At 45.5% G+C, this 25,857-nt stretch overlaps 3 protein-coding genes and 2 non-coding genes across 8 annotated transcripts in view; 2 read left to right on the top strand and 3 right to left on the bottom strand.

The window, feature by feature from the left end:
- LOC140214715 (uncharacterized) overlaps positions 1–7,607 on the bottom strand; it is a 38,047-nt gene extending 30,440 nt beyond the window's left edge. Inside the window, exons 1-2 of the mRNA XM_072285847.1 lie at positions 6,721–7,607; positions 5,428–5,535 (exon numbers count right to left, since the gene is read on the bottom strand). Coding sequence (XP_072141948.1) covers positions 5,428–5,535; positions 6,721–7,548 — 936 coding nt within the window. The 5' untranslated portion in view covers positions 7,549–7,607. The remainder of the gene's footprint in view (positions 1–5,427; positions 5,536–6,720) is intronic.
- TRNAD-GUC (transfer RNA aspartic acid (anticodon GUC)) lies at positions 6,450–6,521 on the top strand. The gene has a single exon. It is a non-coding gene; the product is annotated as a tRNA-Asp (tRNA).
- A 4,887-nt stretch (positions 7,608–12,494) lies between the features above and the next one.
- TRNAK-CUU (transfer RNA lysine (anticodon CUU)) lies at positions 12,495–12,567 on the bottom strand. The gene has a single exon. It is a non-coding gene; the product is annotated as a tRNA-Lys (tRNA).
- Positions 12,568–12,795: 228 nt separating this feature from the next.
- On the top strand, positions 12,796–13,263 carry LOC140219523 (DNA polymerase delta subunit 3-like). The gene has a single exon (XM_072289379.1). It carries the CDS (start codon positions 12,796–12,798, stop codon positions 13,261–13,263), a length of 468 nt encoding a protein of 155 aa, XP_072145480.1.
- Positions 13,264–16,078: 2,815 nt separating this feature from the next.
- Positions 16,079–25,857, bottom strand: part of LOC126516508 (uncharacterized) — a 222,000-nt gene continuing 212,221 nt past the window's right edge. For all 4 annotated transcript variants that reach the window (XM_055063962.2, XM_055063965.2, XM_055063963.2 and 1 more), the window contains 3 exons: positions 22,630–22,776; positions 21,528–21,634; positions 16,079–18,787 (listed from right to left, as the gene is read on the bottom strand). In XM_055063962.2, coding sequence (XP_054919937.1) covers positions 18,659–18,787; positions 21,528–21,634; positions 22,630–22,776 — 383 coding nt within the window. In that variant the 3' untranslated portion in view covers positions 16,079–18,658. The remainder of the gene's footprint in view (positions 18,788–21,527; positions 21,635–22,629; positions 22,777–25,857) is intronic.

Here is a 25,857-nt window from a genome sequence, read left to right as displayed (position 1 = left end):
CGCGCGGTCGTCGCGATGGGGTCTCCCGAACCGGCTTCTCGCGTGAAAGGTAGGCAAATGCTAAGAGCAAACTATGTGAGATATGTTCTTATAGTAGGCTGTCTGTATAACCAGATGGAGCATAACAGAATGAAGCCTCAAAGCAGCGATCGCACGGGTTCGCAGCGACCGACTGCGAGTCTGCATGCATATCCGCGCACAATGACTCGCTTTCGCTGCGCGCGCGTTTTCGCAGCAGGCTGTGAGCTTTAGGCCGCAGAATATGAGCATTTGACAGTACACAAGCAACGATTGTTGCGTGAATGTTATCAGAGCTGTTCAAAAATAATTTCGTTATACAGACTTCGACGCCTAGGCGACTGTGATGTGCCGTCGCGACGATTCAATCTTTTCTTTTTCTTCTAAATTCTTGGACGTTTCAATATTATTTCGCAAGTTGCGTCGCAGTGTATGTTTATCGGTCTTCTCAGCGTGCGATTTCACGCTGATTCTTTTTCGTAATCCAGTGTATTAAGAGGACGCTTTAGCTCGGGCCCAACTCCGACGCGGCCTATTCAAATACATGTAAAAACGCAAAAACGTTTTTCTGAGATAACCCCTGGACCGATGTTAATGAAATTTGTTGCTTTTGAGAGAGAAAGATAAATTCTAGTGACTGTTCGAAGCGGAATTTTGATTTAGGGCTTGAATTTTGTTAAAGAGATTTACAAAATTTCAGAAGTTTGAAAAAAATAGAAGCACGAAGTTTACAAACTAATAGCTCTGCATCAAGAACAGATATCGCGGTTCTGTAAACGGTATCCATTAGATCATTCAAAGCGGACAAATTTCATATGTCATTTTACATCTTACGTGAGTTTGTTACGTTGTTTGCGAGGGTTCTGCAAAAGTTGTAATAACATATTAATAAATTTTTTGAGATTCATGTATAAGATGTCAAATTTGTCCGCTTTAGATGTGCTATTAGGTACAATTCACAGAATTGCGGTATCACCTATTCTTGCTGAGTTACAGAGTTGTAAACTTGATAGTTTCGTTTTCTGAAAATTTGCAATTTTTGCCAATTTTTAATAAAAAATTGACGACCTAAATCGAAAATTTGAAACCAACAGTCACTAGATTTTAAGTTTTTCTTTTAAATGCAACAAACCCCGTAAAATTTGGTGCTGTGGTTGCCGAGAAAAACGAATTCTCCTTTTACATGTATTTAGATAGGAGCACCCAAGCTAAAGCTTCCTCTTAATTCAAAACACAAACATGACCATATGCCATGCCTTTTTTAATGTGCTTCTTACCACTCCCTTTCCGTTCCAGTGAACTTGCCAGTATCTAGCATCAACAAGTTCATAGACCAAACTGTCATGACATTAGCCGGGCAGCGGGCGCGGGAGCGTCTCAGTGCGCGTTTTCTGCTACTCACCGAACAGAGCAGACCCGGCGCCGTAGCAGAAATCTTCCTCGCGTCTGTGCTTGCTGCATACCCATGTTGTAGCTAATGGCTGTCTGCCGGTTCTAAGTTTTCTGAGCCAAGCTTCACACAGCTTCTTGTTCTGCGGCTACGTGCGAATAAGGCTGACACCGGGCTCCGTTGCGTACGTCCGGCACTGCGGCACCGAACAGTAGCCTACCATGCTGTGCGCCTCCAAAGCCAGCCACTACCTATTATAATGCTTTCAAATGTTGTCAAGCAGCCACCCAAGGCGGGAAAGCCTCACCACTTAATCAGAAGCGCAGCGCAGGTGGGACTTTAAACTTTCGTTTTCAGCTCGCTTCGGAGCTTCTGAAGCAGCCGACGCGGCCGCTGTGTTCACGTGATTCCTCATGCCACGTCACGCCGACGGTGGCGCCAGCTTTTTCAGTGGTGGAGCTCGCCCCCAATACCGGCGCCCGTGAATGCTGAATCTGTCGTTCTATCAACAAAATAATTATCATAATCACTTGAGAAAATTGCTCAAGGATTTGCGCGACGTTTCAAACATAAATTCCCGATAGGACTAAAGAAACCTGCCTTGGGAGACGACTTTATAACAGTAACAGCGACAGAGCTTGAAGGCATTATTAGTTCGTTACCGGCGTCAGGCCCCGGTCCAGACAGAATTACAACAGGAATGCTAAAAGATTTATTTGAATATGCGCCTCAGGACCTGCTAAACATAATAAATTTCTCCCTCACGAATTCATGGGTGCCAAGAGAGTGGAGAGTAGCTAAAATTATTCCACTATTAAAGAACAGATCAGCTGGACTTGACTTAGACAACCTAAGACCTTACCCGCCGTGGTTGCTCAGTGGCTATGGTGTTGGGCTGCGAAACACAAGATCGCGGGGATCGAATCCCGGCCACGGCGGCCGCATTTCGATGGGGGCTGTAAGGTCGCTCTGATTGTTCGTGTTCTTAAGTGTCACGAATCGGCCACGTGCTGTGTGTATAGAGAGGGGGTGCACTTCCCCCCCCCCATGTCAGCGGGGCAACCGTTTCTGTGTTATGTGGGGTCACGGACCGCGCGGTGTTGGGTGACGCGTCGCGGCAGGCGCCAGGAGGGCGAGTGCCGATTCCGGGAAGTCGGTATTGTGCGCAGGGTGTTGGCAGTCCGCCGACGGTCACACGAGTCCACACAGACCAGCCTTGAAAGGGACCGCTGTATACGGTATTGTGGGTCTGGCGCCCGAGTACCTGACTAATTGGAGGCGCCGCCGAGGTTAAGAAGGGCTTAGCAACCTTGACCCCGTGCCGCGCGTCCGGAACGCAATCGCCAGCCTTGTTGTTGGGTGCGACTGCCTGTGTGGTGTCGAAGGCCAGCTTACAGTGCACGCTGTAGGGATGCGGTCCACACGTGAAGAGTGCATTCGGACGGCGGCGTCTTGTAAACACGCACTCGGAGAACTTTGTCTTGTAGACAATAAGTTTGAAGGACAAGGAGGGCCATCCGTCTCCCACACGGCCAAACTTTGAGTACAGCGGCACTACGTGGTGTCGATGCCCCTGCTTCCGAGACATTTGCGGCCTAGACGCCGTTGGGATTTGAGGCGGTCTAGCGATAACTTGTTCGGGCCTGGCGTGTTTTGCTGAGCCCGTCACTAACTACGTAGAAACGAGAGGGCAACGGAGTTTTGGGGAAGAAGGAAAAGAGCTTTGTTTTCCAATATGTTTATTTTTAAGAGTAAGCCCATCCCTGTGGGTTGTGGCTTAACAAACGGTTGACTCTGATTGGCAACTGAACCTGTGGGACGGGCCAACGGCCCTACCGCCTTTTTTTTTCTTTGTGTATTTGGGCTATAAAAATCGGGACGACATGCTGTCCCTCAGACTTGGCTGAAATCAGGATTACTGATAGATCAGTGAGGCTCCGTACCATGTACGTTAGACTTGGCTGAAATCAGGATTACTGATAGATCAGTGAGGCTCCGTACCATGTACGTTAGACTTGGCTGAAATCAGGATTGCTGATAGATCAGTGAGCCTCCGTACTATGTACGTTAAAACGAGTCTGGGCTCTAACAGTCATTGAGACAGTCGAAGAGTGAGACTTTGTTTCTCAATTGTTCAAGTTTGTAATGTATTTGTTTTACCTGCCATGTATATAGAAAAGTTTACCTATAAATATTTCTTGTACATCTGATCTCATCGCTTCCTGCCTGCGTTTGGTCAACAACTGCCGATCATCGTCCGAGAAGCTTCAAGTTCCAACGGTGAAGCGAGGGCAGAGAACGAACGAAACTTTACTGGGGCGAAATGCGAAAACACCCGTGTACTTATATTTAGGTGCACGTTAAAGAACCCCAGGTGGTCGAAATTTCCGGAGTCCTCCACTACGGCGTGCCTCATAATCAGAAAGTGGTTTTGGCACGTAAAACCCCATAAATTTTTTTATCTAAATACATGTAAAATGAGAATTCGTTTTTCTCGGCAACCACTGCACCAAATAAATTTGACGAGGTTTGTTGCATCTAAAAGAGAAACTTAACATCTAGTCACTGTTGGTTTCCAATTCTTGATTTAGACAGTCAATTATTTATTAAAGATTGGCAAGGAATCGAAAATTTTCAGAAAGCGAAACTATCAAGTTTACAACTCTCACTCAGCAAGGAAAAATAAAATCACAAATATGTGAATTGCGTCTGATATTACATTTAAAGGGGACAAAATTTATGTTACACATGAATATGAAAAGAAATCAGTAATATGGAAATACAGCTTTTGCGGAACCCTTGTACACAACGTAACAATTTCACGTAAGATATAAATTGACGTATCGAATTTGTCGACTTTGAATGATCTAATGGATGCCGTTTACAGAACCGCGGTATCTGTTTTTGATGCAGAGTTATTAATTTATAAACTTCGTGCGTCTATCTTTTCTGAACTTTCGAATTTTTGAAAAAATTTTTTCACAAAATTCAGGCCATAAATCGAAATTCCGCTTCCAACAGACACTATAATTTAATTCTCTCTCTCAAATGCAATAAATTTCATTAAAATCAGTCCAGAGGTTATCTGAGAAAAGCATTTTTGCATTTTACATGTATTTGAATAGGCCGCGTCGGAGTTGGGCCCGAGCTAAAGCTTCCTCTTAAGGGTTATTGCAGGGTTTGATGATGGACGCTGTTTCGTATTATTTTATTTTCCACCTTATCTAACCCATATCGCCGATATATGGCTCCGAAGATCTGCCACCATCGCGGCGAGCCGTCACTCGAGGAAATAATGAAGCAAAAGGAAACTGGCGTTTTGTCCGGCCGTAATTCGTTTCCCGTGCATACAGACCAGCTGACCACGAACCGAATCCCTTTCCTGGTCCCTGTATCAGTCTAAAGAAAGAAGGGTGAACTAACGGAGCAACATCAATGCGCGTGACCGTTCAATACGGTGAGAACTGAACGCAGATTGGGCGCGCAGCAGCGAGCGAATTGATCTTCGTGCTGCCTCTCGCTTCAACGCGAACTAACCGGCGAGAACACAGCGCACACGAAGCTATCAGCACTCGGCGCACTCTGCGCCTATCGCAGATCGCTTTCAATATAGGGCCCGCGCCATACGCAGCCGTCGTTGGAGCACGGCTGATCACGGTTGATAATGGCTCGACGCGGATGGATGTGGCGCTAAAACGCGATAACGGCTGATAATGATCGGAACGTCATCAGCGCCCCTGGCACCGCCACCTGCAGTAGTTTGCTTGCATCATCAATTCACCTTTCGCCGCTGTCCGCAGCAGTTTCGTGTCGCCGCAGCGCTACCGTTTATACCGGTCGGATCAAGTTTCACAACGTTGATAATGACAACGTGCTGCGCGGAAAAGAGCAAGTGGCACAATGCTTACACTTAGACAACTCCTGTAGACGAGTTTGTGCATGAATTTATTTCTCATAATTGGTCAATCTACATCCACGACAAAATGATACTTGCTGTTAAGAGTATATGGTACGCTCACCTTGCTGCCCACCTGCAGGTCGACACGCACTTCTTTACCCTGGACCTCTCTGGCGTAGAAGTGCTGCAGGCCCGTCTCCATCAGCCACAGCAGCAGGACCTGCTTGTCCTGCGCACGTGCGCACGGAGGACAAAGCTTAGGATAAACGAGCTCGACCGCAGCGAGAGACGCGCTCAATGAATCGAGCTACGTAGCATGCAGCACTCAGTTGCAATACATCTTGGAATCGCGAGAATACCCTCAACATTTGCCGGCCCCTTTATTACCTCTTCAAGAAAGTTCGAATGAAGACGCGGTTCCTGAGCCTACAGCCATTACAGTCTGCATCAGTGGGTCGGAGCAAAGTACTTACGTTACAGGCCGAGTGAATCGTGCAAGCTAACTCGCTTGCGCCTCGTCGTTCCCACCACAGTCTGCCGCCAGTCCGGCGTTCTCGGCTGTGCGTAAACTGCGCACCAACGTGAAAGGCAACGCTTATTCTGCGTACAAACTGCAAACGCGCGACTTATAACTCCCTGCTGCTGTCCGCTACATATAGCTCTTGTGTAAAAAAATAAAAAAAATAATAAGAAGAAACCCTCTTTGTGAAACTTATTAAATCCCGTTACTTCTGAGAGCTGTTAGAGTGCTGTTAGAGTGAGAGCTGCTCCGAGTGTTCGGCTGGAGCAGGCTATCTCTGGTTCCAGGGGTTCCAACCTCGAGATGGCTCCGCATCGCGGCAAACAGAGTTCGAGCGCGGTAGTTTACCATTACCGATTTATCGTAATTTTGGTAAATCGCCATCGCAATAAAACTATGAAGTCCTAAACCAAAAATTCCGCTTCCAGTAGTCGGTAGAATCCAGTCATTCTAAGAATTCAGCTTTCTGTCTCTCAAGTGCGATAGAATGGCTGCCTAAATAGGGTCCTTGCTTCCACATGTATTTGGGTAGGAAAATTCTAGTTGATGTCATGCGGCCTCGAGGAAGTCATTCTTCGGTAGCATTGCTCTTGATAAAGCACCTTAGTAGCCAGGAAACTGTGTCCTCGTTAGTATAGTGGTCAGTATCCCCGCCTGTCACGCGGGAGACCGGGGTTCGATTCCCCGACGGGGAGTTTTTTTTTTTTTTTTTATTTTATCATACTTTTTTTTTTTTTAAGTGCGGTTACTTGCTGCAAGTACATGCACACAACGCGAACAAGCGAGTGAGAACCGGGACAGGACGGTCCCGCTCCTTACTCGTGCTGTGGTACGTGCTTGCAATGCCGCCACCCCCAACTAGCCCAAAGAAACGTGTAAGCTGTGATTACTTACGGAAGCCAGCACAATCCTGCAGGTCATGCTTAGCTGCAGCCGCTCTCTGATGAGGCCTCTCAGTAGGTGAGACGCGTCGACGCCTCCGATGGTGCTGCCATCCTCTTTGTTGACAGGCGTTACTGTCACGCGGGTCGTAAACAATGCTGTGGACGATGGAGTCGCCTTTCTCCCAACCACAATGTGACAAATGCCACAGCGCAGTCTTCCGTCTCCCTCGTCGAAGTCGCCTTCTCGAACTCTTTTGTCGTGCACAATGAAGTGAGCTGCGGACGTGAACAGCTCGTCCGGTTTCGGCGAGAGAACATCGGGGAGGATATCGCTGCTTGCAGTTTCATGCTTGTGACAAAACCATTCACCCACAGCCTCTTTCCAATCATCGGATGGCAGCGGCAGGACTCTGCGAAATTTTACTCCTCCGCCGAGAATCCCCGTAGCGCATTCCACGCACTGAAAGCAGTAGAGGGTTCCAGCGACAACTGCAGGTTCGACGAAAGGCTCCATCTTCTGCTCAGAGTCTGAGCCGGCCGCCTTGTGGAAACGCACGTTGAACGTCAGTTCTCGGCATGGCATCGGCTGGACGCACTTACGGTCCCTGAGAACCCTGGTTTCTTGGGGGTTCGTCATAGACTCGACATCGAACACAATGTCATCGGGGAAAACCAGCTCTGTCTGAACGCAGCTGCCACCATAGTCTTTTGCATTCATGACGATCTTAATTCTTGAAGACGTACATTCAGTGGTGACATGGGCACCTGAGAGGTCCCACAGAAGCGCCTGAACCTTGCAGAGTTTAAGTAAGGGCCGCACTTCAACCGAACAGTCCATTTTCACTAGGTGTATAGAACCAAATGTACGCGCTCACAAGCAAACACCATTCCACAACCACCTTTCGGCCTCCGCGCTTTTTGGCGTCTCTAGCGTATTAGTGCGACACAGGCGACATCTAGGCGCCACAAAGTGAAGCCCATTAGGCGCGAGCTTCAATTGCTTCAATCATTAAAAGCGGCGCTTGCACATCACGCTACGCGAAGTTTACACATACACGAACAACCCATTGCATTAAACACCAGATATTTATGTACGAGCACGCCTTCTTGGTCTACACTAACACCAAAAATTTAAATAAAAAATAAACACCGGTGGATGGATGGATGGTTGGCGGCTACACCCTTTGTAACGGGCGGTGGCTGGCGCTACGTAGCCTTTTGCTCCCCCTCCTATTTTTTTTTTTCTTCTTTGTATCCCCTTCCTATTAAACTAGTTGTCACTCCCCTCCTCCCACCAAAATAACTATCTAAAATAGTACAGAAAATATTAGCTCCCCGATTTATGGTATTTTCAAAGCGGCGAGGCGGCGAGCGCCCGCGCCTGTTCAGACCAGCCGCGTTGCCTGGCTGTCCGCGCCGCCGGGAGGGCGGGGCATCTCGCAATTTCTTTAGCAATTTCAGGGACGTGCCGCCATCTCGCGGCACTTTGGGTTTGTACGCGCACTTTCGATATTTGTTTCGTCGTGGGTTGGCGCGCTCCCGTCCGCAATCTACTGCTGCAAAAGGTTAAGCTCAGACGAAGAAGACGAGATTGTTGGCATTTTACTCGCCACTTGTCAACTCGCTTTTCAAGTTTTGTTACAGCGCAACACAAGACAAGGACAAAAGAAGGTTTAAAGCGACGACACGGCGCCGTGTCGTCGTTTTATACCTTCTTTTGTCCTTGTCTTGTGTTGCGCTGTAATGAACCTTACTATGAATCCCAATCAACTGGCCCAACTTGCCGTTTTGACGCATTTCAAGAACAGAAGAGAAAAGCCCAGAGAAAGACATTCGCTCACCAGCGCTTCCGCCGTGTCGGGTTCTGATTGGCTGCGGCCAAAGCGGCCAACTTGTCCGCGCGGAAAAAATCGGTCCGGGCGTGATCCGGCCAAGCGGCCGCGTATTATCCGCAAAGCGGAAAATCCGCGGCCGCTTGGCCGTTTGGCCGCTCCGCCTTCGGTGTGAACGTGCCTTTACTGCCACTCTTTTCTCGTCTATTTGCCCTCGTTCCCCGGGAAAACCTAATGCCCCTTCCATATCTGTCACTGTTCTCCCTCAGCCAGAGTCGGGCGAAGGTCTGTGCATCTCAGCACTATATGCTCTGTGGTCTCAATTTCGGCTCCGCAGGCTGTGCACAAAAGGTCCACGTCTTCAAATTTAGCCCTGTATGTTTTCGTTCTCAAAACCCCCGTCCTAGCTGCCCCGCGAGTTATCATATAAGAGCTCTCTCTTTATATCCTGTTTTTGTGTCCTATACATAGATAGCGCTGACTTTCCGAGCATTCTTTCTTCCCACATTTTTCTTTCCGTCCCCTTCACCTCCTTTCCCACACTAGAACCACGTTGGGCCCCCTCCTTCGGCTGTTTGCTGAGAGACAGTTACTGCGCTGCACTTGACCCCAACCTTTCCTTCCCATCATCAAGAATCTCCTTCTCTCTCTCTCTCCCTCGGCTGTAGGTATCTAATCCTCAGCTTCCTAGTTCTGAGGGTCCACTTTGTGTGCAAACTTTTCATGCATAGATATTTGTACACTTTTCCCGCCCACCTTTTTTCCCCCAGTGCTGGGAAAGTCTGTTTATATTTTAGCTTACTTATTGCCTCTCTACCTTCGAATGACGTCCATCCCATGTTCCCCTGCACTCCCTCATTAGGAGTGTTCCCGTGCGCTCCTAAGGCCAACCTGCCTACACTTCTGTCTTGTTTCCATGCATGTCTGAACTTCCGATTTCATGCACAGTACTGAATTTCCGAATGTGAGGCCCAGTACCATAACCACCTTGTACCTATTATAGTTCCATAGTGCCTTGTGTTTCATTACAGCTGAGTTCCTTTTCATTTTTTCAATCATAATTTTTTCCTGTTCTTCCAAGTACTTTTTGCCCTCGTTTAGCCATATGCCCAAATACTTGTATTTTTCAACATGATCAATCTTAGTGCCTTGTATTTCCAATGGTCCCCCCCTTTCTTCATTGTATACTTTAATCCCAGACTTCTCTCTACTGAATTGCAGTTCCAATTTTTCTCCCTCCTCTCCACATATGCTCATTAGTTCCTGTAGCCCTACTCGGGTGTCCGCAAGCAGTACAATATCATCTGCATACATCAGTCCGGCTAGTACTTGAGTTACCTTCTGCCCTTTCAGCATATAGCTTATGTCGGTTCCTATTGTGCTCTGTTCTAGCCTCTTTTCCATTTGGCTCATGTAAATCATAAAAAGCAGGGGCGACAATGGACAGCCCTGCCTGAGACCTCTTCTTATTTTAGCTGGCTTTGTAGTTTCCCCCTCTCATGTTATCTCTACCTCATTATCCGTATAAACTTGTAGGAATCCAATCACCTTTCTGTCTAGACCATATTCCTTCAACTGGCTCCATAACTTTTCTCGGTTTACATTATCATAGGCTCCTCTAATGTCTAAAAAAGCTATCCATAGCAGTTTCTGCCAGGCTGCCGCTATTTCTATGCACTGTGTTATAACAAATAGATTATCATCTAGCCTTCTGTTCCTTCGAAATCCATTCTGCAGCTCTCCCAAGATCTCTTCACGTTCTGCCCTTTCCTCCATTCTTATTTTCACCATGTGCATTGCTACTCTGTATATGACTGATGTGACAGTTATTGGCCTGTAGGATTTAATGTTGTCCTTGCTTCCCTTACCTTTGTAAACTAATATCATTCTGCTTGTTTTCCAGCCCTGTGGGACATCTCCCCCTACAACTATTTGTTCAATAAGTTGTCGTAATTTTAATTTACTTTTCTGGCCTAATATGCTTATCAATTTCATAGGTATGTCATCAGGTCCTGTCGCTGTTCCCACGGGGACCTTGTGTTCAATTCTGTCCCATTCCTTACTTGTCATCCCTTTGTTCTCCTCCTCTAATTCTGTCCTGCTGTTGTCATTGTTCTCCATTTCGCTACCCTCTGGCTCTGCAAATGCTGCCTCTATTGTTAACCTAATATATTCCTGAGCTTCCTCTCCCTCTACCTTTGTTCTTTCTGGTGTGGTCAGTGAGTGCTGAACCACCTTTGTCTTCTTACTCTGTTGCCTTATGTGCTCCTAAAGCTTCTTAGAGGCATTTCTGTCTTTTTTTTGTACCTCTAACAACCACTGTACCCCAACTTTTGCTATCTTGGCTTGAATTAATGCCGATGCTTCTCTTTTAATTGCAAGGTAATTCTCCCATTTTGTCTCCACCTCTTCTGGTGGGGCTCCCCTTTTCTTTGCTGCTCTGTGTTTTCTGCACGCATCTTTGCGTTGCTCTATGGCCTCCTTAACTTCTCGGTCCCACCAGCTTTTCGATTTATGTTTTCCCTGCCTACTTCCTAGTTTCCTAATCTGTCCCTTCTCTGGCTCTTGTTTAAAAATACCTATTACCTCGTCGTATGTCCATGCCCTTTGCGGTTGCTTGGATACCATGCTTTCAATGTTTTTCGCCACTTCTTGTAGCTGCCTGTCATTCAGTTTGCTCATACCTTTCCTTTCTTTAGTTTCTGCCAGTGGTACTGTCCTTCCAAAACTGATTTTGATTTGTTTGTGATCACTCCCCAGGCTTTTTGTTCGTTCCTCATCAATTTCCATACCTCCCAACCGTTCATACAGCTTGTGGGACATTAGGCAGTAGTCGATTGTTGAGTGGGAGCTATTTCTTTCCCATGTTATCTTCCCGTCGCATTTAATTTCAGTATTAACTATTACAAAATCATGGGCCTCACAAAAATCTACTAACATCTGCCCTGCTGCGTCTGTCGCCCTGTCAAACTATTCCAAATGTGCATTCATGTCCCCTAGGATGATTATCTCTCCGTTTCATAGCTAACTCCCTGATGTCCTTGGCCATACATTTGAAATGTTTTGCATTCTCCTCTTTCGAATCAATTCCCCGTTTTCAGATACACAACTCCCAGGATTGTCTCTACATTCCCTACGGTGCCCTTGAGCCACATGTGCTCACTGCAGCTCTCCCTTATCCTTTCCCAGTCCTGTCCCTTCACTAGCGCTCCAAGGCCTCCTCCTCTGCGTTCTTTCCTTTTTCTGTTGCACCCTACCCAGGTGTATCCTGCAATGAATGGTGGCTCTTCCTCATCCCTTAAATGGGTTTCAGCAACTCCATATACCTGAAAATTTTCCGTTTGTAATTGTTCTTCTATTTCGTCCCACTTAATGCGATTTCTTCCCCCCTGCATGTTGATGAACCAACGTTCATATCATAGGCAATATGGATACGTGCTTTAATTCATGGGCTACTCGCTTTCGATCTTTCTAAGCGCTCTCGCGAGGTGGTTTACTTTCGGCAAGTCAAAATTGAGCGCTGCGAATATGTTCACCCATTTCATTCAAAGCGTCACGCTCCAGCAGAGCACTCGAAAGCACTCTAATCTATGATTTGGGAGCGCGACCAAGAACCGACAGAATTCCCCCATTGCGTGGCTCCTCCGATTTTCCCTAGAGCAGCTGAACGTTTGGCTCGGGGATGCTTTATGACGTAGAGAGGCCTCCGCATCGGTGCAAACCGTGCGGCAGGAACCTCTCAACTGTACTACAATTCCGTAGTTATCGAAGGCACGCGCCAGTTTAGGCGACAATAACAGCATAAGTTTTGGTTATACATGGTGGACGTTAACTGCAATAGTGCTACTACTTGTCCCCGTCTTACATGAGCAAAATGGTGATGAAGTAGAGGTGTTTACTTCAAACTGATAATACATATAACTACATTTACAAAAACAAATTTAAAAAAAGCCGCCCAACGTGGGGCTCGAACCCACGACCCTGAGATTAAGAGTCTCATGCTCTACCGACTGAGCTAGCCGGGCAGACGCACATTTGTTTTCTCAAGCTGCATTTATGGAATAATTTTTTTTCTCCATATTTCGCTATTTTTTGAATTGCGTCGTAAACATTTTACAGCCTACACATACCGTCGAAGTTTTCACGATCGTTACAGTCGATATGTCAAAAGGAGTCCGACGTAAATGTAACCGGTGTAGTGCGACAAGTGCGAACCTGTAATTGCAGCCCGGGGCTGGCTCCTTCAAGGCTTCATGGATTCCTTATTCTATGGTGGTCCGTGCTTTCGTCAGCCAATGCTGACGGAATCGATATCGGAAGTGCTCGAACACCTGGTGTTCGACGCCAACGAAGTGGTCACCTACAAGTGGATCTCGCGAAAGTGGGAACTCCACGCCAACCTCGCCAAGCGCCTTTTGCACGACTTCGTGACGGAACAGAGGCGCGCTGGAAAATCGCTGTGCAGCTGGCACGCCGTGCTGTGCGCCGGTTCGGTGACTCTTGTGCCAGAGGCAAAGCTAGCGCGTTGTTTACGGCGCTGGCCAGAGAGCCGCGCGCACATCTATGCTGTGCTCACGAGCCGGACAGAGGACTCGAATGTGATCTGCCTAGCAGATGCAGTGTCTATGTGCAACATGCAGCAGGATGTGAGCTATTCTTCGGTGAAGCCGACGAAAGCATTGGCGAAACGCTGCGACCCTTTATACGTGCTTGATTCGTGAAGCTGAGAACAGGCGACGTTCTCTCCTCGAGATGGCTGGCAGCATTACGAGCACTAGACCGCAGCATTGGTTCGCGCAAGTGCGCCAGTCAGCCTTTTTAACAAGGTGCGAGCTACGTCGACAAAGAATGCGTTTCCAGACCACGTGTATGATGGCGCTGAGAAACGAGCCATACAAGGCCGGTGTTTTCGTCCACGAAACACCGCTCGCCGTTTTGCTCATAAGTTTTTCTTTAGCATTTTCAACTCTATTGTTTTTTTGTACAGGTGTTTATTTAAGTTATTTGGAATTTTAGTTTACATTTTGTGGCTGCGTCTACATAGTTTTATCAATCACGCTGCGTGTGAATAAAGATGGACTAAACGACACACGTGCATTCCTCGTGCTTAGATTGATACTAGCGGAACGCATCGCAAGTTTACGTAGGCCTAAGCGCAAGCAACTCGAGAATACCTACGCACGGCACTAATACGAAAGGGCTAATCGTGTTCAAATGGACGTTCCTGAAGTCCAATCATGCCGTACAGCTATTTGCTGTCTCATTGCACAAACAAAAATATGATTTATTAAACAGAAATCTGCTAATCTATTGCACATTGTTCACAGGGTCTAGTCATTTGCTGCGTCAAGGTAACCTACCTTTGAGCGATGTCCTTTGCCTCTAGTGCACCATGCATTACCCCAGAAATGTTGGATAGGTGGATTGATGGAAAAACTATTGTGGTGCATTAGGTCGCGCTAGTTTTCTAGCACGAACCAGGCCGCTCCCACGTTGGGACTGAAAGGCCAAGCCTTTCGGCTGGCTCGTTGGACGGGCCATAGCTGTTCTTCGAATGCGAGACTGCGTAGAGCTGCGTTCCACCACTCTTCAAAGTTGTCCTTGTCGCTGCGCAACACGGAGCAACACCAGAGCATGTGACCAAGATCTATGGTGTAGTTACATTTATTGCATGTTGCTGGTGTAGAAAACTTCAGATAGATCTTGTTGATTAGAAGTGGGTTCGGATAGGTTCTTGTTTGCAAGAGCCTTAGCATAATGGCCTGAGCTCTATTTAGTTTACTGTGTGGAGAGGGGAAGACCCTGCATCCGAGGTAGAAGTGCTTGGTTAGCTCGTACGCGAGGCGGTGGTCCCTGCTATCTGAAACCTCAGCATCTTCTTGACTTGTGGCTGTACTGTTGGCAAGTCCTCGTGCAGCATTGTGGGCAGATTCGTTGAGGTTTGCAGGAGCACCAGTGATTTCTCTCATATGAGCAGGAAACCAGATGATCGTGTAGGGTTTGACGACATTTTAATTGAGAATTGCCAGTGCCTGTCTAGAGATGACTCCTTTGGAAAATGCTCAGACAGCTGCCCTTGAATCGCTGTGGATCCTGGATCTCTTTGGGTCTAAAAGTGCCAATGCGATGGCTACCTGTTCTGCAATTTCTGGTTCTGTGCAGAAATGTTGGAACAAATTTTTTTTTTTTCTGTTGTCTTATAGGTAAAGGGGGGGTCTTCTGCAACTGTCCACCTAATGCTGATGTCCACTTCGTCTGCTGCTGAAGTTCCGATTGGCTGGGCTGCGGTATGTGTCAGCACTTAAGCAGCAGACCAAATGGACATGTCCACTGGGTGAACACTTACAGAATAGCCCCCCTACAGTGTTAAACAGCCAATGTTCACTATGATTTGTGACATTTCCCAGCACTTGCAAATTATTCCAGTGAATTTCACACAGCTAAACACACACTGCTGCACGTCTACAACTGGCAACAGCTTGTGCTGCGCTGCTTCGATGTTGGTGGTTCTATGTACAGCTACTGAAAGTCCCGCGTAGTCTTGCTTTCTTGTTCAGGTTCAGCTTGGTCGCATCCTTTACAAGCTATGAATCAGTTTCCCCAAACCAAAGCATTGTGCTTGCATCTTTACAGGGAACACAGTTCGTTGCAAGTTTTGTGGTCACCCTAATGTAATCGCTGCCTATCATAATCTACCTTGTAGTCTGTGCTCTGTAAATGACTTCACCATGAAATTATAATTGTGAATTTTTGTGCACTATTGTCAGGCCGAATCACAAGTGTTATAGGTGAAATGAAAAAAAGTCAACTTGATTACTAATTTTCTCTGCAACATAAACAAAATCAGGAGAGGAATGTAGAACTATCCTATTTATTTACTTTTAACTGAGTTCAGCACTCCACTGTGCTTTGTTACGAATGAGACACTGCAGAGGTGAAAACATAATTCATTGTAGTGGTAGTTTGCACTTATGGTGCAATATTATCTTTAATGGCGTCTCAGCTTGTTGCTGAAGATATACCAATTCAGACCATCCTGTTGCACTATAGTATGTGCAAAATCGTAAATATGGGCATTTTTAAACAGTCATGAAAAATAGGATATACGAAAACATGTGTAATTGGACGTAGACAAAAAGCAAAAATGCCTCCATTTTGGAGCTTAATGCACATCTTTAAAACCAATTGTATTCCTCCATACGCAAGCACCTCTGATACTACCTCTGATACTGCTCGACAGGCTACTTCTGTTACTGTTCGGATTTCTTTTCACATCTTAATTTGTGCCAGGTCAGGATGGGAAGGACATATGTACTTTCACAAGGAACACTGATAAACGACGGTGCTGTTGGTCAGAACAGCAATGAATGTCTTTAATATTAGCTGCCATTGGTGTCCAGTCTACATTCAAGTCGCTATTCAGATCACATTTTTCTACCCACACACAGGTTGGAAGCGGTCAGCCACAAACCAAGGGCTGTCATGCTTACCAAACAGCTTCAAGCTTAGTTTTTTTTCTTTGAGAGAAAACGCCCATCCTCACCAAAACTTTTATTCCTTCAGCATTGTTTTCTCCTTTCATTCATACATACCTCAGAGAACAGCCAGCATTGCAAAAAAAGAAAAGCATTGCTAGCCCCCTCTTCAACAAGCAAAACCCATTCTAACAGTGCCTTCATGGAGCAGGCATGCCCACAAATGCGCCAAAGGCATGGCATGACTGCGCGCGTTGGAAGTGACAAACAAAAACAGACAAAAGATCCAAGCGCCAACAAAGATCGCAGTGAAAATTGGAACATTCCTAGGGATCACACACACAGGGAAGCTTCTTAGACAGAACCAAAATGTACAGCACAGGAAACCATACAAATTTTTATGACCGCGTGCATTCTGTGTGTGTGGGATACTGGGACCACTTTTTGACAGTGATTCCTCTCTAGAATGCTTTTTTTTTCCCTTGTCGAAACAACCAGCACACTCCGGCTAGATTACACTGCATTTCAAATCCCAATCTGCTCCTCAAAAATTAGAAATGCTTTCTGCAGCTCCCACTTCTGCTTCAATTAAGAGGAAAGGAAATGCAATGAGGCAAGGAATTGCTGTGAATTTCAGCCCTTTAAATTGCAGTGCACAAACCCCATGCCTCACCAAGTGACATTATGGACAATTTTATTGCGTACTGTGCTCTGTCACATAAGTGCATGCCTGAATATGAACAAAAAGCAATTGAGCAGAGTTAGTGAAGTGCACAGAAAGATAAGCGATTGCGAAGGCCCTAGAGGCTTCGCTTCCGTTTTGCTACAACTGTGTGCCTTTTGACTGCATGCAGAATAGAAGAAGAGAACATTAATCCAAGTACCCACCATAGCATCATAAACAAGGTAGATAAACTACCTTGTATAATCATTTGAAAAATTTAAAAATCATTACTTCAAAAACAAAGGCTTTCCTTTTGCAAAGGACACCAATAGCTACAGAGCCATTTGCAGAAAGGAAAGTCCTGATTCTACTCGTAGTCATCGATGACAGAGACCTACAGCCACTACGATGGTAGGACCACGTCGTCAAGCCCAAAGCAGCACTTGTAGTACAGTAGCTCTGCCAAATGCTGGGCTTATCAAAAGGCCTGCCCTTCTATGTACAACTATAAGTTTAAGCAAATAGACAAACAAAAGGAGGAAGTTCCCCAAAAAGCATCACAAATGGTTATCATCAACCACTAATATAAGCTTTTAAACAGCATTTACTACAGTACGCCGCCTCTTCAGCGAGGCTAAGCGCAGAACGGAATGGTAGCAGCATCTCAATGACAATCATGGCAAACACCATTGCACACATTTGGGAGAGAAAAGATACACAAGATACCCTACACCAAAACCAAGCAGTTCATACGAGAGATCCACAAAGCAGTCTTAACGACTACAGACCACTGTTAAGGCAGAAGTTGGTCACGGTCGGTGTGCAAGACCTAGTGGCACTGCACTTAGCAGCACCATTTTTTTTTCTTCTTGCTAGTCCATTGAACACTGCTTCAGTTTTACTTAGTCTTCACTGGAGGATACAGATAATAGCAAACCATTCATACCACCATTTGGCTCGACCACGTGTGATGGTGGCGACCAAAGGTTGGGTCTCCAAACTTGCCCCAAATAGGCTTGAACCTCGGATTGCAAGATAGACATCAGGACACCTTCAAGCTCTTGCAGACAGAGCAAGCCTCCTCTCCTGTTTCCCTTCCAGTACAGCCATGAGCTCATGCCTTGAATCTAATTCACATTAAAACTATCTAAAAATGAAAAAAAATTGCATACAATTACTCAGCAATGCTGTGGGGCCAAACAAAACTTCATTTTTTGTAGTAGCCATCCAGTGAAAATGTCACATTTGTGTTAAAAGCAAGGTGTTGCTCACAGACAATGAATGTGGTATACGATACCTACAGCATTGCACTGTCACATTTCCAACTGACTTTAGTGCGTCATGCAGCATACAGGGATTTAAAATGTCATGCTAGGCCTTGCAGAACAATTTTAGACTATATTAGGGACTTTGATGCATGCCCAAAAACAAATGCCAAGCGTATCAGTTTCGATTCTGCTTCAGTCACACGTGAACCTGAACAGACACATGACAAAGGATTTCATTTTAATCAGTCGAGCACCTTCGATCCACTCTTGCAAACAGAGTGCCATAACTAATGCCTGCAGACAGACAACCTTGGCCTCTGCATGTAGCCTTAAAAATTACATGAATGCTAGTGCACAAATAATTAAGACTAAAAAAATGTTCATTTCAACGGCGTAATGACATCATATAACACGCGCGCTACACTTTCAAACATTTCCATTCTGGTTTTATCAAACCTAGACTAAACCTACTGCCAGAAGACATGACAGAAAAAGTCTCGGAACACTACCCTTCCATAGGAGAGCAGCAGACAGAGGGAGGAAAATAAAAACTATTTCAGAAAAATGGCATTCTAAAATGCACCATGAATTGAAGTAGCATTTGAAAGAAGAAATACTGTCCTGTAGTGCAAAAAAGAAAAGAACCTAGGACAAGGCTTTGCATGGAAAGGGACGCAAGATGGCTGCCAAGTCAAACATGTGACATCTGCTACGTTGGATAGGCTCTCCTCCTGGCCAGGTTACCACCAGCTGCCTTGTGACTGTTGTCCACTGCTCGTGACGAGAAATCCGCAGGATCAAACATCATGGGTGTTGAGACAGCCTTGGCTGAGGGTTGCTGCATTAGGAACAAGAATGTGTCAGTAACTTAGCCCCCAAACTGACAATACAAAACTCTGGTTCCAAATCAGCCTTTCCACAAATGCAAGATTCTTGACTGATGGTCTCAAACATGTAACCTGCCGACTTCTCATATGCAGCTGCATTTGCCAATGCAGAGACATATAGGTACACCTGTGTACGAATGTACAGAGACCCTTTCCTTCCTGTTCACTTATTGAACTGTATTTTGTGTGCCATATGATGGCCCTAATTTTGTTTGCGTTTCCCCATGACACTGTCCTAAATTACCCTGCAAGAAGAAAACAACAACACTTCTTAGCTGAGGCAGAAGTGGAGTTCCAAATGAGGTCTTAATTCTGCACACAGGAATTTCTCTTTATCTGGCCTGATGCTTGACGCAAACATGAGACCTTTAGTTCTAGAGCTTCCAGTCCAAGGCTACCAATGTTGGTCATGGTAAAGAGCCCTTCACCATTCTTTGACATCAAAGAATAAGATGGCTAGGAACAGAACTAAGCAACATTTTTTACTGGAGCCACCTCCATAACTAAAGTGACAAGCCCGGACTTCTGTGCATGTATAGGCATTGCATGCATTTCTATGTCGTTGGAATGTGGTTATTGAGGGCAGGTATCAGAACCAGGAATACCCTGGTCAGTAGAAGAGCGTTTGTCTAAATTACTGGTTTTTCTTACTCCAAAGCAATACAGGAGGAAGTTCCAGATTGTCTGACCCCTTGTACATCTTTTACCCAAAGCATGGTATACGGGTGCATTCACATCATACATCCATCAGAATGCAGTTGCTGTAGCCAAAGAATCGAGCCTGCAATCTTTGGCCAGGAGCAAACTGGCACCAAAAGAATCTGAATTTAAGCCTGTTGCTACGGCTTCACAACCGAAGTAGAGCACGAAAAACTGGAGAATGCCTAGTCCTGCCCGCCCTTTCTTGCCCAGGTTCTTGTGATGTTTTTACGCTAAACTGCAAAAACCTCAAAGCTACTACAGCAGATTTAGCACAGGTCCCAAGCCAATATCAAAAATAACATACTTTCTTTTTTATTGTGTTTTTGCAGTTTATGTACCCTACATTAACGTACATTATTCGGAGAGTTTAACGTGCACAATGTTTACGTACGCCAAGTAAGCAATACTATTGTTGAACATGGCGACACCCAAGGCTTCAGCGTGAATTCTTATGATGCTATGCTCTCACTATTGTTGGTCGCAACTAGCTGTTCAAATGAGACTTCACTTCCTCTAAACTCACACGAAACATTAGTTATGAGCACATGGTGACTAATTTCTGAGGCCGTTCGGCAATTCTGGCATTCGTAGGCCTAACGAGAGGCATCGACATAGAAACGACAGGATGGTTGCTAATGCACTGGCTTGGATATGTTTGGCACAAGGCACCAGACAGCGCCCAGTTTTCTAACACCTTCCTTACATTTGCGTTTACTATGCATTAAAGTAAAATTCTTCAAGTGACACGCACTGCAACGTCCCGCAAAGGTGCTTGTGTTTGACGTAAGTAAGGTGAGAAATGCTATTCTAAAACTGTCTATTCTTAGCACAGCGCCAAGCACGCTTTCTTATCACATTGTGAAAATGCTGTTGCCTGTCAACATGTACGGTGCTAATTATGTGAAATATAAAGAAAATAAAGTATGTTCAACAAGTGACTGTTCAACAATACGGCCCGAGCTTGTGAATGTGTTGCTGTATATATTTGCCTTTGGCCTAGACAGTCCATGGGCGCGGTTTTCTAGCAATGCCTTTTATTCTATCCCCTTTCATGTTTTTCGTGCTTTGTCAAGGATCAGAGTGACAATTAGCATGTGTTATCAACGGGCATCAGCCGGCCATGAAGAGTACACGACAAGAGTGGCACAGAAACAGGCAGAAGGCATCGCTACGAAATCACGGCACTTATTCGATCACTGTCATACTCTCACTACAGATAGACAAAAGTACAGTCAATGCATGCACCAAATCTTCATCGGCGGCTACTAGATCGACTAGGCTTCGCTAGTTTCGGTTTCGAGGAAGTGCCGGTGACATGGCCGACAACTATGCCAGCGACATACCAAAATGAAAATACCGTTACTTTTCCTCGACCCAGTTGCCAAATTAGCACATGGCTATAGATTCGGAGTCCGAATTATTGCATGGCGTGCTGTAAGGAGTCTAAAAAAGAAAGAAAAATTAATGAAATGATGGTGTTTTATGTACCAAAACCACAATCCAATTATGAGGCACGCCATAGTGGGGGGCTCCAGAATAATTTTGACCACCTTGGGTTCTTTGACGTGTACCGAAATCTAAGTACACGAGTGTTTTCGCATTATGAAATTTGTCTGAAATCTCAGTTGTCATACATCATGTCTATGGGGCTAGTGGTAGGACCGCTGAGCTGTCCGAATAATCAAGCATGTTCGAATGATCAGTCAGCAACTGTATATCCTCTTTATCTTTATACCTTCTACAGTAAAATACTCTTAAATGAAATGTTCCTCGGCATGCAGTTGCATGGCTCGAAATGTAGTGCTGGCTGCACATTGATTTTGCTGTTTCATTCCCTGCAGACTTTGATTTGTGAGCAAAACAACAAGAAAATACTGCCATTCACCTAATGAATAGAAAGTTATCTTTCCATAAAAGCCCTTTACAATGCATTTTTTTTCAAGCAGCCATTACAAGCATGCACTGAAAGTTGTTCGAATTTGCACTCACATAGGTCGGCACGGCTTCTGGAGGTGGTGGTGGAGCAGGTGCAGTCTGGTCTGGCAACGGGGCAGGCGACACAAATTCATAGCCGCCAGAGCTCCCATCATGTTGTTCTGTGCAAAAAAAAAAAAAAAAAAAAAAAAAAAAAAAAAAAAAAAGAGAGTTAGAAAAAGAAATCCCCAATGATTACGATACTTCCTAATGCGAAATTTGAGCGCAGCTCCATATGTGTTTTCATTAAGCGATATATTGAGGCAAAGAATTTGAGAGAGACATGTAGCAGAGTTGGCAATCACCGAAAATCTGATCTGAGGGTCAAGCATGTCAGCTTTTGTACATGACGCATCGAAGGTTCCAGTGTAATCCCCAGTTGCGCTTGGCTTCCAGAAAGTATTACTCAATTTGCGTTGTGCATACAATCAGATTAGAAAACAATTGCAAACTATGGCAACCGAAACAAGCGCGAACGAGACCAAACCAAACCAATCAAACAAGCACGAGCGAGAGCTGGCGTGAGCAGATGATATGAAACGGGCAGTCCGGCTGAGAGCAGATATGGGTAAGCATCGAGCGGTCAGGTGGGTCCACATGAAACCAGTTTCCCGCGTGCATGTCACTGAAGGGGTTGCTCTCATTGGTCTCCGCCATTCGCGGCTCGTGTCTTTCACCTACCACTTCGTGTTCACTCTTATCTTTCGCTCAGTTACGCCACTGCTAGCCACAGAAACGGGTCATTAAGAGCTGCGCTCTAAAACCAGTTTAAACGCTTCATTTAAAGCAGCTTTAGCTGCACTAATGAAAAAAAAATGTTCGTGAGATAAACACTCATCACTAATCAGCTTGCACGATGCAGCTGCGCCAAAACAGCAGTGTCAGGATGGTGCAGAGACTGGGCTACATTTATGGGCAAAAGTGTGCCCCAAATTATCGGGTTGCTGTGCAACACCACAAAAAGTGGTGAACAGGCATGTATCTAAGCACCTTAGGTGGAAAATGCAAAGGAATTTGCAGTAGAGTTGCCGTGGGGTTGTAAGTGTTGGCATGCTGACAGAAGAACATTACGTGTGCCCGCACCCTTCTGTCCAGTCTTACAAGGGCATCTACTCACCACCCACAGCCGGAGGAACAAAGAACTGGACGGGGGGTTGTGCAGCAGACTGTTCTGGAAATGCTGCCACCGCAGGTGCCGACGGAGAGTCACCAGATGCCTTATTACTGTTTGGGTTCAGCACATCCACATAGTGCTTCCGCAAAGCTGCAAACAATGCAAAGAACAATGTTGCATGCAACACAACTTTCAGAAAGACATGCGGACTTGCATTATATGACGCGAGCCTTAATAAGTCCCTCAAAAACAGGGTCAAAAGGAGTATGTTCTCCCACAGTGGTTCTCATCATTGGCACTGCGTGACAGCAGTAAGCCGCCTGAGTAAAACAAAAGGCAGCAACATTCCTCCTCGCCCGGCCTCTCCTCTCCTGGTCTCCACGTCGCTTGCGCTTAGTTACGCAAGGTGAGACATTAAAAATTGTTGTTGGGCGTTTACGCATGGATTTTTACTCTATTTAAGGCTTGTTCATCGTGTGCTGTGCTAGGAGCGATGATGGAACGCTATGAAACTGGCAGAAGCAGATGATTTTTGTGCTTTTTCGGCACAGTAACTGCGCACTTGTTTTGCCACTTCAGGTTGGCTGCCTGCTTCCCGTTAGAAGCCTTTTGAGGCTAGTTTTGTGGACAACTTCCTTTTAGTGTCGAGTTCTAGCACAAAAATCAGAGATCTTTGTCTTGCCAATTATGTATATGTAATGTACACAATGTTCATATACCTGCTAGAGCTTTATTTGAGTGTTATGTCATCCACAACCAGTGTACCAGCAGGCAAAAACACTGTCATGGCTTGCACATATCCAAGCCACTTCGCGAGTTATTTCTATTGTATTGACCAGATTCTGTATTTGGCTTTCTAGGAACACCTGCCTGGCGTGAAAGGGCTGCAACGAAGTCAAGGTTTCGCTCGCACATGCGAAAGGTGATGCATTTGCATGTGTACAGCACTATGTAGCTGCTGATTTAACAACTCGGATTTATTTGCGCTGCTTAAAGTGCGCATGTGGGTACTTGCATGCACCCAATCGACTGCCATGTGTCGAGCTTGTGCAGCTTCATAATTTAATCATCTTAGTACCACGATGATCGAATGTAAGGTGCGTGACATACTCGCTTCAAGAACATGAACGTCATGTAGAAACATGCGCGATCAACGCAAACCATCTCAATTATTCTCGTCGTTTTGTCATGACACTGGCATCCCTGTATGCAGTGAAACTGGTCCTACGCCTTTATTGCAAACTGGTGCCACTGACTCTCAAGTGCAAGCATCACAGTGGAAACTGTACTGCATTTGTAAACAAAACGCATGCAAGGACGAAAGTTACACAGAAATCGATAAAGTGCTCATTGATGGTTTCCATCAATGAGCACTTTTACACTTTGCGCAGTTTGCAAGTCAATATGAGCCAACAAACTCGTGTACCACTTTAATTTGCGGAGACGGCGAAGGGGAGAAAGCCTACTCACAATAGTCAAAATCATTTACACTTAATGAACAGCTTGTCCTCACAAAATATGTTTCCAGCACCTAACAAAAGCATGGAATGACAAAGCTGCACACTCTCAGTAGTACAACAATAACACATGTTACATGTTGCATTTTTAGCACGATATGTGACAGCACACAGCCTACACACTCCATAGCATCATACACTTGTTGATGACAGCGCAATCAGGAAAAAAAAATATGAACAGGTACCGAGATTAGCACCCGTGCCTAAGCTTACCCATGATTGAGCTCGATACCCCGTCAACAAAAAAAACAAGCTACGTTTGTACATGTTTACACCTTCAGTACCCTTAAAATCAATCCCTAACATCAAACAAAACAAAAACAGAGGTATTCAATGACACGGATAGCCACGAAACAGCCAAAACATGTGAAATCCCTTGTGAATGTGTCACCACGGCAACTCGACGGCGAACTGTCATGGTGGCGAGTGGGCCAAGACGCAGAAAAGAAAAAATAGAGAAAAGGGCGCGAAAAATACCAAGTGACGGTGTTTGACCAATTCGGAGACGCAGACCTCATCTCCTGCCTACTCTCATGCTCCTCCTCGCAGCTGTGGTGGCAAGATAAAAGTATGTCGCAACCTTTGGTTTTATTCAGGGGGCTTATCCAGCAGCAGCCAGCAGCCCACTCCCACCCTAGTGCTGTCTTACTCTTGGTTCCTAAAATCCTTTACCTCTTTCCAACCTTTCTTCATGACATGTATCAAGGTAAAGCTTGCTACTCACACTTTACCATGCCTTGTGTACTACTTGAGACTTTCAATGAAAAATTTGATATCACATGCGTACCATATCAGATATATGCATGTGCTCACAGATTTCATTGTGCTCCTGCCATGCGAACCATACACCACAAGTGAAGCTCTCTCTTTCTTTTTTTTTTTTTGCCCGAGACTACAAGGCATATCCGCACAATTCTTGCATATCCATAAGAATTGTGTGGATGACACCATTTATGAGATATGCACCATCAAACCTGCAGTAAAAGTGCACTGTCATTTCACTTACTTTCTTAACAAAACATCATTTTATGCATTGAAGCACAAGAGTAACTGGAACACTAACGCATTTCTCCACAAAGTTTGGGAATTAATACCCCAAAACTGTTGTCATCCTGAGAATTCATTCGAAGTGGATCCGCCTTGCAAACTGACTTGCTAGAATTTATAAATTGCAATATCGGCCATAATTAGTGAACTTTTGTTAATTATTCGATTATGCATTAAAATCTTTTGTGCAAATAATGTCTGCTTCTTTGAGTAGACCAGCTCATGGACTAAAAAAGTGCTATCTGCCCCAGGCAACTTAAAAAAAAAAATTTTGAAATTGCTCTCTGAAACACCCAGTATACGCTGGCATCAATGTAGTTGTCAAGGGCGTGGGGCAGTGTATCCTCCACCCACTAGTGTTTCGCCTTCGACTTGACGATGATGGCTTTGTAACCAATGCTGTGGCTCTCCTTGAAGTGCTGTACCCAGCTGCCAAATGGCTGGAGGTCCACATTGTTGATGAGTAGGGCAAACTACTTCGCTTTTGTGACCAAAACTGGCCCGGTAATGGGCAAGTTCATGGCATAGGCATTGAGAAACCACTCGTAGAGGGCCTCTTCCACCTCCTTACAAGCACCTTGTCGAATGAATTTGCGCCTGTTGTATACCGAGCAGTCTTCTGTGTCAAACTTCTCTGTGAGCAGATAACTGTCGTGCATTGCCGATG

The sequence above is a fragment of the Dermacentor andersoni genome, chromosome 1, assembly GCF_023375885.2.
Source record: "Dermacentor andersoni chromosome 1, qqDerAnde1_hic_scaffold, whole genome shotgun sequence".
Classification (NCBI taxonomy): domain Eukaryota; kingdom Metazoa; phylum Arthropoda; class Arachnida; order Ixodida; family Ixodidae; genus Dermacentor; species Dermacentor andersoni.
Note: the sequence above shows the minus strand (reverse complement) of the source record. Positions and strands in the feature narration are given on the sequence as shown.